Below are 14,302 nucleotides of genomic sequence, written 5' to 3' on the forward strand. Positions count from 1 at the left end.
TCCTGAAAGAGTACTTTAAGTAAGGCTTTTAGGGGCGGCTAGGTGGCACAGTGGATAAAGCACCAGCTCTGGAGTCAGGAGTACCTGGGTTCAAATCTGGTCTCAGACACTTAATAATTACCTAGCTGTGTGGCCTTGCGCAAGCCACTTAACCCCACTGACTAGCAAAAACCTAAAAAAAATAAATAAATAAGGCTTTTAAACCTTGGTACATCTATTCTGCGTGTTGTTTTAGCCATTTAGTTTTCCTTCTCTTGAAATCAGTCAAAATTTACCATAAACTATTTTTCTCTCTCTCTCATAGGATCAAGACAGCAGTGGAGAAACATATGAAGACATGTGAGAGCCTTGTTTTTATAAATGATTCTTTAAAAAAGAAAGATTAATGCAACATCAGTGCTAGGAAGCATGGGATAACAATATTAGAAAACCAAAAATCATTTTGTTCCAATGACTGTATATAGTAAGGTCCATTTTGATTGACTCAGCATGAAGAACTGAAGAGTCAATAAGAATCATAGCAGTCCTATCAGAGAGGGTCAATCCTTTATTATCTAGGAAAGCAGAGCTTCTCTAAGGATGATACATTAAAAAGTATAATAAGATGAGTGAGAAGACTTGTAGACTTGAAATAGATAAAACATAAACCCCGAAAACAAAAAGTCTATGTTCTTTATCATTTACTAGATATTCTTAGGGAAATCTCTCAATCTGTTTGCATGCAGTTTCCCTAGTAATGAATGGTTTTTCTTGGAGGAATACTATTAGAAATACTTCAAAAGTTTGGTGTCACCAAAAAATCATATCCCTGCAGTTCAAATATTAACATAGAAAACCACAAATTAACATTATCTGTTGTCTTTTTTATTTATTTTGTTATACATTTCCCAATTACATTTTAATCTGATTCTGACTCACTGAGTTTTGCTGCTCACATGAGGCCTGCAGGCTCTGACTTTTTCCTTTATACTATAAAATATCAAGACACAAATTTTCTATGTATTGGAAAGTGAAGTGAATTGGTTCCCAAATGAAAATGTAAGTAACCCAGAAAACAGAAAATCTTTCTTGAAAAGTAACTGAATGGGGGTGGCTAGGTGGCGCAGTGGATAAAGCACCAGCCCTGGAGTCAGGAGTACCTGGGTTCAAATCTGGTCTCAGACACTTGATAATTACCTAACTGTGTGGCCTTGGGCAAGGCACTTTACCCTGTTTACCTTGCAAAAACCTAAAAAAAAAAAGAAAGAAAGAAAAGTAACTGAATGGTGTACAATCTAGTACTTCCTGTTAAGTTATCTCAAATGTAATTAGTTACCTTACTGTTTAGTCCATCAAAGTCTGACATAAAAATCTTTTTTTTTTTACCCTTTGATAGTAACAAGCACTGATTCTGAGTCAGAAGAACTAATAGCCCATCCTTTCCCTGTAGTCTCATAACTGTGTGACTGGGTCAAGTCACTTAACATCATAGGGATTTAGTTTCCTCATCGGTAAAAATGATGGGATCAGAAGAGCTGGCCCCTGAGGTCCTTTCCAGCTCTAGACCAATGATCCTATAGATGATTCTAGTTTAAGGAAAGAACCTTGTAGAAGGGAGCCTAAAGTCTGGGTACCTCTCAACTCTTCATGGGGTCCTCTGGTGGCCCCACCTCCAGACTGACAAGAACCATAGAGTGTGTGGTTAGTTGGCTCCAACTTGGCTTCATTTCCAGTATCCATGATCTAAATAACCTCATCAGCTGTGGGTAAAAAAATAGAAAAGTTTTAGGGGTAGTAATGGCTAGGCCATCAGTTCCAATTTAAATAAAATAAAACTATCTCCTATTTGTAGAGAAACAACAAAAGAACGAGAGAAGAAGAGAGATAAAGAAGAGAAGAAAAGACTAGAGCTGGAAAAGAAAGAACAGAAGGAAAAGGAAAAAAAGGAGCAAGAGATCAAGAAAAAGTTCAAAGTAAGGTCATTATTTTGTGCTTAGTAAAAAGATTAACTTTCTTAATCTCTCTCCCAAAGCACCTTAAGAGATCCAGAACTAAAATGGACTGATAATCATATCCTGAAAAAAGTCATCTCTATAGTAATACTATGGTTTAAGGAAACTTGATTAAAAAAAGGTGAAGATAACTCATTAGCTACATTATAGAATGAAACTTCTATTGATGAGGTCACAGAGTCATCTAAGGTTGTGTAAAGTAAACTTTACAATAGTAGCTTCTCCATAAAATAAAACTCCAAACAGGTGTTTTTTTGACTAAGTGAAAAAAAAATTCAGAATCTCCTGTGGTGCTGCTGTGTTTAGCAAAAGTCCATACCCCCAGCTCACCCACTTGAAAATCCATTGTTTCCCTTAAGAAGAAATAAGTTAGAGAACCTGAACTGATTCATATCCCAAAATCATTTTTCAAGAGTCCTGAAGTTGGAGGATTGAACTTGGGGTTTAAATCCCAAATTTGTGACTTTCTACCCTTGTGATCTTAAGCATCTGAGCATCTCCACAGGCCTCTGTTTCCTCATCTATATAAATGAAAGAGATGAATAGTTTATCTCTAAGGTTCCTTCTAGTCTAACTTTGATCTCAGGAAAATAGCACTTTGATCTGATTTTTTACCCAGCTCCCTGGGCAACCTTTGCTAGGCTGTGGCTTCTAATATCTGCTCCACCACATCTCCTTTAATCTGTGGTTTGTCCTTCTATATTCCTGACCTGAGGCTTTATCTGATCTCTGACTTCTGTCTTCTCTTTATTGTGTTTTTTATCCTTCATCTCACCTTCCTATGTTCCACATCTGCTCTGATCTCTAATAAATGAAATCCCATATCATTTCCACAATCTTGGTGTGACCAGATAAATGAGGATGTGATTATTGGAATTGAAAATTGAATTGTAAAAGAAAAAAAAAGAAAAATCGAATTGTCATTTTACCACAAGATTCTCTATAGGTACTGAAATATTAGAAAATCCCTCAGATAGTCATGACTTCAAAATTTTGCCTAGCCCATCCTAATACTAGCAGGATGGTATCAAGCTACATAGGATCCTGGAAGAGATCTGTTTCAAGTTTGGATGGGAAAAAAAAAGTTTGGATGGAGATACCCATCTACCTTTACCCAACAGCTGCTAACTCTAAGAAGAGAATCCTTTCTTTCCACATAGCCTGGCTTTCCTCTGACATTTTCAGTCCTACAGTGAGGTAATAGAATAATGGGCTGATTATTCAGTGAAGCATAAGCTTCCTTTAGAAAGCAGGTAGGACAAATTCCCATAAGTTATGAAAGCTTAAAATTGGATCAAAACTTTTAAGATACTCTGAGGGGTAAATGTTCATTATATGTTTTTGGTTTATGTTGATTGATGTAAGGATCCTAGACAAAATCCTTAGAGCCAATAGGTTCTTTTCAGCACTAAGCAATGTGTCATTTTTGGGGGGGACAGCCCCTGTTACCTTTTGTTCCTTAACCATTCTGTAATCTAAATGTTCTCTAGTCAGGACTTCTGATTATCACCCTAGCAGATTAGATATGGTAGATAAGCTAATAAGGCATTTGGTATTAATTTGTATTAATTTGAATTCTGTAAAGCCCTAAAACCTACAATAACATGTGGACAAATCGCTCTTTCTTGTTCCTTGAAGCTAACAGGTTCTATTCAAGTCCTTCATCAAGCTAAGGCTTGCTGTGATGTCAAAGGAGGAAAGAATGAACTGAGTGTTAAGCAAGGAGAGGAAATTGAAATAATCCGTATCACAGATAACCCTGAAGGAAAATGGTTAGGCAGAACTTCCAGAGGCACATGTGAGTACAAAACTCCTTTTTCTTCAAAATATTGTCCTTATGTTGTTATGCTTTTGGTTCTGCTTGCTTCTCCCATTGCATCATTTTGTCTAAACTGTGTTTGTTTACATTTTGCATATCAGTCATTCTTTAGAGTTCTACTTTGACATTCAAATCTAGTCATGTACTTCAAGTTACTGAATCATTCCTCAATCTTGGGACACATGACTTGTTTCAAAACTTTTCAAAGTGTTAAAAATAATGCTGCTATGAATATTTGTGGATAAACAGCTCTTCTCTTTTTTAGGCTTGGGGGAGTGGGAAAATTGAACTTGTGATTTTATTCATTTAAGGAATTCCCAGTTAGGGTCTTCCATTTCAGATCCTTCTTTGTAACTTATAGTTGCAGGAAGTTACTGGGAAACTGATAGGGAAAGGGACAACCAGAGTCACACAGTCTGTGAGTAGAAGAAGTGAGATTTGAACACAAGTCTTTCTATTTTGAGATCAGTCCCCTATACATTGTGCCATGCTTTTTTTCTCTCCTGGGTATTTGACATTAACCTCTTTAGGATCTAAACTCTTTGCTATGTCAGGAGGTAGCTTGGTACAATGAGGAGAACATTGGTTCTAAGGTCAGAAGACCCACTTCTGGAACTTATTAAGCAAATCACTTACCTTCCCTCAACCTGGTTTCTTGCATGTAAAATAAAGAGGTTGGACTAATGGCCTCTGATATTTTTACAATATCCATTGAATCCATAGTAATTTTCTTATGAAAAGGAATTCAATGTAAGATGAAAATACAGTACTTTGAGGACAAGTTACTTATTATTCTGGCACTAAACTTCAGCAGGACAGAACTTTGATTTGTTTTAAAGAGAGACCCAGAGAATTTATCTAAAAGAGAAGCATAAAGAAGAGAAGTTGAAGTGATTAAAAAAAAAATTTTCTATGGAAGGTATATCACTTCCCAGATTGTAGTTTCTCAAACATAAGTTTTTTTCCACCCCCAATCTATAGACGGTTATATTAAAACAACAGCAGTGGAGATCGACTATGATTCCTTGAAAAGAAAGAAAAACTCATTGAGCACTCTTCCATCAAGACCCGTGGAAGAAGATCAGGAATTGTATGATGACGTTGCTGAACACAGCAGTGTTAGCAGGTATGTCCTAAGTATATGATAAAGCTACTAAGTTAATTCTGTTTTTTCTGTCCTGTGAACTCTTGAGTCCTGGGGAAAATGTTGCCTTCCATGTCTCCTACTTCTCTCATTATGCTCCCTCCAACTAAATTAAAAATCACAAGAGCTTGAAAAAAGGTTATGATCTCATTCATCATGATGAATTCCATCATGCCATCTGTCATACTGTCATCTACTGTGGCAACTTTTATTTGAAAAAAGAAAACCTTTGACCAAATCAGTGAGTTAGATATACCATGGTTGATCTTTTAATTTTTTTTTTGTTATGATGGTATTTGGTCTAAATGCTTTAGTGACTTTGTAAGTGGAATATAGGTGCCATGGCTGTGTAGATAGAGCATTCCCCTTGAAATCAGGTTTGTGTTGGAATCCTGTCTCAGTAGTTTGGGTATTTGGGGGCAAATCAACTTTGTGAAAGGACTGAACTAGATGGCCTCTGAGGTCAATTCCTGCCCTAAATCCATTATCCATGAAAACTTATTATTTGTATAACCTCAGGTGAGTCAACTAACCTCTCTGAGCTTGTTTTCTCATTTGTTAAAAAAAAGTTCATAATATTTACCTTATTTACCTCAAAGAGTAAAAAGTGCTTTGTAAGTCTTAAAGTATTGCCTAAGTATAAATTATTATCATTATTATCATATCAATCAGTAAACATTTATTAAGCATACTATGTACTGGTCATTTTGCCAGGGACACAAAGACATAAATGACATAGTCCCTGATCTCAAGGAGCTTACATTCTATAGGAGGAATTAGTACATATGCATATGAACATATACAAATCACATATAAAAAAGATACAAGATAATTAGAGAAGAGGAGTACTACTGGCTAGGAAAATTAGAAAAGACCTCCTATAGACAATAGTACTTGCCTGAGCCTTGAAAGGAATATAGCAATCCCATGAGGGAACAGTGAGAGAGAGAAATGCATTCTTGACATAGGAAACAACTTCAGCAAAGACCCAGAGATGGGAAACAGAATGTCATACATAAGGAACAATACAAATTTAATTCATCCAAAGAGTACATGAAGGAAAATGAATAATGCATCATATTCCTGAAAAGATAGCTTGGAACCAGGTTGTGAAGGTTTTTATATGCCAAATGGAGGAAATTTGCATATCATCCATTAGAGAGAAGGGTAGCTCTGGAGTCAATTCTGCAGAGGAATAACATAGTAAGACCTATGCTTTGGACTTATCATTGCAGCAGCTTCCTCACTTAAGATGGAATCCTTATCATCTTGACATAAATCAAATCTTTCTTTTTTTTTCTTTCCCTGACTTGCTTTCCTTGCTTCTTTGCTACTATGGCAGACACTCACACAGCTCCCCACTTCTTTTGACTTCCCTCTGCACCCTACAAAGGACAAGAGTAGGGAGAGAAAGGTGAGGGGCAGGAAAAATCACAGGTGATTTCATCCTCAGGGAGGCTGATTCACTTGCACTGCCCTATGGTAGATCTGGGTTCTAGGCAGTGAAGTGAGGTTGGGAAATGAGAAGTCATCAAGAACTTTCTCAGGGCGACTACGTGGCACAGTGGAAAGAGCACTGGCCCTGGAGTCAGAAGGATCTGAGTTCAAATCAGACCCCAGATAATAATTACCTAGCTGTGTGACCTTGGGGCAAGTCATTTAATGCAATTGCCTTGCAAAACAAAAACAAAAATTAAGCATTAAAAAAAAAAGAATTTCCTCTGGTGGCAGTCACTAAGCACTTAAGAGGAATCACTATGAACAACCTAGAATTTTCCATTGGGCTCAAATGAAGGGTTCTATGTTTTTAAGCCCTAAGACTTTGTCAATACAATAGCCAGAAATGAGAAAATGGTTTAGAAAGGTGAATGACTAGCTGCAGGAAGACTTATTATCTCACCTGATTCTCACAACTCTGGGAGCTAGGCTTCCCCATTTTACAGGGTTTATATCAATAACTAGTAAATTTCTGAGGCCACATTTGAACTTGGATCTTTCTAACTCAAGGCTCCACCATGCCCCCTAACTGCCTCATACAACAGTGGTTGGTGATCATGTGAGTGGAGAGAAGGGGAGATTTTGTGAAAGGAGAATCAGCAAGATGTGGCAGCTGATGAGATCTGTAAGGTAAGACAGAGTGAGGAGTACAGGATGACTTGATATTTGTGGAGATGTTTGGAAGGATAGTGGTACCAAAAGTACAGGACAGGAAAAAAATCTGCATTGCAGGGTCACTTTGGCCTCTTGATATTAAGTTCAGCTTTGTCATCCTTTCAGAATTTTTAAGGGAAACTCATAAGATTGACTTTTTTTTCCCCCTCATGGGTTACTCATACCTATATGTTTTAAATAGTCCAGTCCAAAGGTCAGCTCTTTGTTGTATACTTTGCTTCATGGACACCCTGAGGTGAATTTCTGCTATTTAACCAAAGATGCAGCTGATCAGATTAGTTGTCTCCTCTCTTTTGTGGAGCAGGACCCTGCCTCTCCTACAACTGAATGGAGAAGTTAGGAGGCTATCTGAAATGCTGTCACATCTACCATTTAAAGTACTTCCCTAACTCTAAAAGGAGGAGCTTTGTTTGCACGCTTTGTGTTTGTGCAGTTCCCTTTTTTTTAACACAGTTTGGCAATGCTATAAAGCTCTGAAGTCTGATGCATCAGTAATCAGTAAATATATATGTTTATATAAACACACACAAACATACCTAAACATACATGCATGTATACACACACACACACACACACAGGTGTATATGTGTGAATCAACCAAGGGAACCTGGCAGAAACACAGTCCTGGGATACCTCAGTTAACAGTTTCTCTAGAAACAAGTCTCCTGTAGGATTATGATGCCACTTTTTAAAAGTCTACTTCATGATTTGTGGTCATCCAGCACCCTAATTGCCAGAGGAAATGGGAGGGTAAAGAGAAAGTTCTAGCATCAGCTTCAGAGCTGTCTTCTAGGTAGGTGCTGACAGACCTTACATGCCTCAACTAAAGCTAACCTCTTCTCTTCACACCTTCTACCCCACAATGAAACTGGAAGTTTTTTGGGCAGCACAAGCCAATTTAACTACAGGGAAAGTCCCTGGACCACTTCACTTGATATCACTTCTTCCTTTCCCTTCTTCCCTTCCCTTTATGGATCCCCACAGCATCCAGGCCCTCACCAGAAATCCTATTTCCTATTTTTTAATTTGTTTTTAATTTTTTAAGGCAATGGGATTAAGTTTCTTGCCCAAGGTCATACAGCTAAGCAAGTATTATGTGTCTGAGAGAGAATTTGAAGACAGGTTCTCTTGACTCCAGAACCAATGCTCTATCCACCTAGCTGCCCCAGTCCTATTTCCTACTAAATCAGTTCATGGGGTGATAATGGTTCTGGGAAAGGCAGAGGGAAGAATGTCCGTGTACAGCTTTCCCCTCACTATAGTAAGCATACTATGAAAATCATGCCATCATATCTTTGATGACATGATCCTCTTCAGTCACAAAGGGCAACAACTATCTAACTAGTCCTCATCCAACATCCTCCTCCTCAACTTTTCTTTCTCCTGTACCTGACAATTGGCATCTAAAAAGGGGAGTGATAGTAATTGCATTATTTTGGGGGAGTTGTGTGGAAGTACTGTATTAACAATAAAACATTATATAATGATACATTTTATATAGTTCTTTATAGTTTACAAAGCTATTGCAATAGTCTATAAAGTAGACTATATTATTGTGTTGGGCTTCTTTTGGAGGGGTGAAGTACTTCTGTGTTTGGTCTAGGTTTAAGATTTCATTGGTGTGGAAATTGGTATAGAAATACCATTCCAATGGTAATCAGCAACTCATCTGTGACTTAAAGAGATGACTGAGAGAAGCTAAGGGATTTACCTGTGATCACTCTGCTAGTACATGTCAGAGGCAGGTCTTGAACCCAGTGCTTCCTGACTACTGACCTATTGCCCTCACTACTATATCATGAACTCTTTCTTGTTCCTTTCCTTATCCTTCTCCCTATTCTTCTTCCACTTTCCCTTCTTCCTCTCCTTCACCCTGTTCCCTTTTTCTTCACAATAATAATATTAGCAATAATAACTATAACAACTAGAATTAAATAGCATTCTAAGGTGCATTTTTCTTCCTAGGATAGTTCCGCAAGAAAAAGGGGCAACTAGATAGCCCCGGGGGAAAGAGTGCTGGGCCCAAAGTCATAAAGACTTCTCTTCCTGAGTTCAAATCTGACCCCAAACACTTCCTAAGTGTATGACCCTGGGCAAATTACTTAACCCTGTTTGCCTCAGGTTCCTCATTTGGAGAAGGAAAGGACAAACCACTCCAGTATCTTTGTTCAAAAAAGCAAATAGGGTCTCAAAGAATCAGACAAGACTGAACATTATATTCAAGGAACTAACTGCCTGCTGTAGTTGCTGGTACTATAAAAACAAAAATAAAAACGATTTCTGCCCACAAGGAATTTACAGTCTACTAAATGATGTAGCATATACATACATACATACATACATATAGATAGATAGATAGATAACAAATAGAAAATAATTACTGGAGGGAGAGTATTAACAACTGAGAGTTTGGAAAAGATCTGTTATTTCCTCTTAAGAATTTTGATTATTATTTAAGTTATTTAAAATTATAAATTATTCAGTATATAAAACCAGAAACCAAACTAGGAAATCTGGTATTCAAGATAAATTTATTTCACATAAGAAGTCACCTTGTACTTGTTTGCATAGAAGGGGTATAGCTCTTTGCTCAGTAGGTGTAGCCTGAGATTCTATGGCATGGTCAACAATCCTGACCTGTAATCACCAGGGTAGAAGCAGAGAAAGAGCCAGGTTGGGATCAGAATATAGTAATGCCACTTTAAATAGTACTCTTAGAGATGGTGTCTCAGGACTGAGTGAATGACTAGAGGTGGTAAAGGACTTTGAGACACGAAAGCCATGAACTAGAGAACCAAAAAACCACGTCCTAGACAACTGACAACCCTTTATGCTCTAGGAAAAAACCTTCCTTGCTGTACTAATGCAAAGTTGTTTAAAGCTCAGAAACTTTACCTTAATACAGTAAACTTAAAATCTCATAAGGCTATCAACATTTAGTCTATGCAGATGATCTAGGAGCTTTGCTATTTTTAATATCCCCTTCCTGCCACCCTTTCTTTACTATGGAAACTAAAAGAGATCTAGGAACTATTTTGCATTTTTTAATTGTATTGGTTACTATAGTAAAAAACGAAACAAAACAAAATTATCACATGGCCCCCAGTTCCCTATTAATACATTTTACTCCTCAAACTCTTTTATCTTGCTTTAAACTTATCAAACTGTTCTCTGGCGGTTTTATCTTTTCTAGTGAATTGTCACCTAATGCATATCTTCTCTGTAGCTTAAGTTGATGAATCATCCTCCGTATCAGAACATTTGACACACCAATTTTTTTTAGACCTATCATTGGCCTTAGTTATAAAAAACACATTGATCTAATAACATGGTGTTTGGCAGTTTAGTTTCTCTAATAGTTTCAATTTTTTCAGCAAAGAGAGAAACTACCACATATTTCAAAAAATTCTAATATAAATGTTTCATAAAACAAGTTTGTGATTAATATATTTTATTTAATAATTGATTTTTAAAGTGCCTATATTTCATGTTTTTGTCTTTTAAAAAGTCACATCCAAGAAAGATTTAATAAGTAAAAGTTGATTATGCTACATGAATTCATGAATAAATAGCAAAAACTATCCTATCCATCCTTTAGAAAACCATAATGCTCTAAAGTTGAATGCATTTATTTAAACTTGGGTAATGTATATCTGAACACTTCTTAAACCTTGAGGAATTTCTGATAAGGGGAAAAAAATTTTTTTCTTCAGTAAAGGGTCCAAAGTTCAAGTGCCACTGATTACTGTTTAATTCTGAGTAAGTCACTATCCTTCAATAGAGAGACAAAAGCCAGGTTTTGTTTTTTATTGTTTTGCTACTGGCAAATCTATATGATAAAAATATGTTAAAAAAATAGACTTGAGGCATGGAGAATTCTTAGAATTATGTGTAGCTAAGTAAGCATTGCCCAGTCATAGCCAGATCACTATTTACAAAAAAAAAAAAAATGTTACTGTTGTTGAAGCTGAGTCATGTACAACTCTTGGTGATAACCTTTTGGGGTTTTCTTGGAAGATACTGGAGTGGTTTGCCATTTCCTCCACCAATTCAGGTCAGTACTTTCTCTACAACTTACCGAAATTACCTAGAGCAGAGATATCAAGCACTCCTGTAACTCATAACCAAATTAAAATGTAATTGGGAAATACTTAACAAAATAAAAATAAAATTTAGACAATACTTTTTGAAACTAAGTCCATACACTGCTAGCAGAGATCCTATTTGTTGTTTAGTGCCACTCCCTTTCAATTTTGAGTTTGAAATCATTGGCCTTAAATGATTAAATGACTTGACCCAAGGTCATCAAATGTGTCACAAGTTGGACCTGAACTCATCCTCCTGGCTCTGGAGCCAGTACTCTATCAAATCTAGTCACTTGTGATCCTGATAAAAACAGATCACCTGTTAACAACCATAGTTAGTTGGTCCCTGTCTCTTTTGTCTCTAGGAGCTTTGTTTAATAGGTATTAATAAATGAATAGATATTAATTAATATATTAATAGATACTATTTGTTTAATAGATATTAAATTCTCAAATTTGTGAACTGCAGAAATGGATAAGATCATATCTATCATGATAAAGTATATTGTGATTTCCAGATGACATAGGAAAATTGGGAAAAAACAATGAAAATATTTAAGTTGTTGGGGAATGAAGAAAAAAAGGAAATCAGCAAGGGAAGAGAAGTGGTGGTTTAATTTCATCTGAGGAAAACAATTAAATTGTATATTATTCCACTTGTAAACTGAGATTTCCTAGCACAGCAACCAAGATCTTCATAGCTTACCAATACTCAAAAATTCTGCTTTCTATTCTCAATTCCATTAAAAATCCATGAGAACTGATTAAATCATTTGACTTCTGCAGATAAATTTTATGAAAATGATATAGTGTATTTGGTCATTCAACAAGTATTTATTATATTCCCTCCATATAAAAGCATCTGCAGCTTAGTGGATAGAAAACTAGATTTGGAATTGGGGAAAGTGGGTTCAAATCCAGCTTCTGAAATCCATAAACAGTATGATCTCTGAACCTCCGGTAAATCTTAAGACATAAGTTATATGAAATCACAGGACCTTGACATATTAACACCATTTAGAAGTCATTGGGCTGGGATATCATTTGTTATTCTTGTTTAGTTGTTTCAGTCATATCCAACTCTTCATGACCCCATTTTTAGTATTTTTGGCCAAGATATAGGAGTGGTTTCCCACTTCCTTCTCAGCATATTTTACAGATTAGGAAACTGAGACAAATAGGGTTAAGTGACTTGCCCAGGATCCCACACAAAAAAATATCTAGGGCCAGATTTGAATTCAGGAAGATTTGTCACCTGGTACTCTATTCAATGGACCACCTAGCTTAAAAATAAAAAAAGGATTCTGTCCTTTTTTCTCCTAAAATTTATAAACTACACATATAAAAGACATTCAGAGATGAATGTACATGAAGCTTTGAAAATGTATTTTGTATTACTGTTGCTTCTCCCTCAAAATACATATAATTCAAATATTACTATGTAGCAAATATATAATAAGGTTGCTGTTGAGATGGGGGGCAGGGAGGAGGGAAGATTTTGAGAAATATGTAGCAAATAATAGAGAGAAGAGGTAGAAGAACCTACTGAATGAGTCCCCTCCTTGCTTCTTTTATTGTTCATCAATATCAGTAATCTAGAGGATATTTAAGTTTCACAAATCTCTTTGTCATTACCCCCCCCTCTCTCTCTCTATATATATATCCCCCTCCCTCCTGCTTTCTTCCCTCCCTCTCTCTCCCATTTTCCCCCCATTCTTTCCTTTCCCTCCTCTTTTCTTCCCTTCCCACCTCTCTCCCTCCTTATACTTCTCCTGTTTAACACTTTGGTCTATAAAGTTGTTGTAAGCAAAAATTCCTGGATTTGTGAGTTTGAGGTAGAGGACATGGTACTGCCTTCCCTCTCATGTCCCCTGTTAGGGAGAGTAGGAGACGAAGAGTCACATCTGCAACTCATCTATCCTGATTCCTCTTTTCCAGCTCTTTTATCCAAATAATATCAACCCAAATCAAGGTGGACAATGAGCTTTGGAGATTTGTTTGTTTTTGCCTTAAAAAAATCCAACAATGAGCTAAATCATGGCACAAAAAGGACATAGAGTTAGAAAGGAAAGCATGAAGGACTGTCAGTATAGTCCATTAGAAATATAACAGGAAGCACTTTGAATACCAAATGTACACTTGCCAAAAAGTCTATTTTATGGAAAACTCACATAGGTTAAGTGCTCATGGGGAGCGGGGGTCAGAAGAAGGGATACAAGGACACCCTGAAGATCTCTCTAAGAATGTTAGAATTGATTGTGCAGCATGGGGGATACTGGCACAACCCAGCATGGCATGCCCTCTTCAGAGAGGGTGCTGTGTTCTATGAGCAAGGCAGAATTGAACCAGTTCAAAGGAAACGTGAGATGTGGCAAGTTTAGAGAACCCATCCCAGGTATTCATATGGACTATTTGTGCCTAATCTATGGTAGAGCATTCTGAACTCCTATTGGTCTGATCAGCCACAGTTGGACACACACTGTAACTCATCTCTAACATAGTGATATTATCTTAATCTGCTTTGATAATGAAGGACAAGAACCAACAGGAAGCATTAAAGCTTTTGAATTCAAGGGCAAGAAATGGTACTTAATACACCAAAGCATCCCATGATCCTCAGTCCTCCCTTCTCACTGGCACCAATAGTCAGACCACAGCAGCTATTAGTCATCTCAGTCTCTCTGAATGAAAGAGCTAGAGTACAAGTGTGAATCTCAGTATCTTTCCACACTTTCCCAAGAAGGACACATGCCTAATGCTCTTACCCTACTTCCCCTTCCTTCTTCCCTAATCTCATTTCCAGTATTCTCCAGAAACAGAACTCATGAACAGAACCACAAACTCTCCAGAAACCTTATACATGCCCCCACCCAGGGGTTCTTACTCCAAAACATCAATTTTCCTGGGGATTTGGGGGTGACTGTAATCACCAAACCATCCTATTTGTTTCCCACTGACCATACTTCTCTTCTCTTTTATACCTTTAAAAAAAATTCTTTCTTAACATTTTTCCCCATTTGGTAATTCTCTCTTTCCCTCCCTCTCTCCTCCCTCCATATCTCTCACTGAAGGAAAGAAAAACAAAACCTTT

The 14,302-nt window shown here is 36.9% G+C and overlaps 1 protein-coding gene across 9 annotated transcripts in view; it reads left to right on the forward strand.

Annotated features, from left to right (window-relative positions):
• The window catches only part of FYB1 (FYN binding protein 1), a 190,399-nt gene that overhangs the window by 144,347 nt on the left and 31,750 nt on the right, over nt 1-14,302 (forward strand). For all 9 annotated transcript variants that reach the window (XM_074202664.1, XM_074202666.1, XM_074202667.1 and 6 more), the window contains 4 exons: nt 305-339; nt 1,832-1,952; nt 3,630-3,789; nt 4,792-4,936. In XM_074202664.1, coding sequence (XP_074058765.1) covers nt 305-339; nt 1,832-1,952; nt 3,630-3,789; nt 4,792-4,936 — 461 coding nt within the window. The remainder of the gene's footprint in view (nt 1-304; nt 340-1,831; nt 1,953-3,629; nt 3,790-4,791; nt 4,937-14,302) is intronic.

The sequence above is a fragment of the Macrotis lagotis genome, chromosome X (genome assembly GCF_037893015.1).
Source record: "Macrotis lagotis isolate mMagLag1 chromosome X, bilby.v1.9.chrom.fasta, whole genome shotgun sequence".
NCBI lineage: Eukaryota > Metazoa > Chordata > Mammalia > Peramelemorphia > Peramelidae > Macrotis > Macrotis lagotis.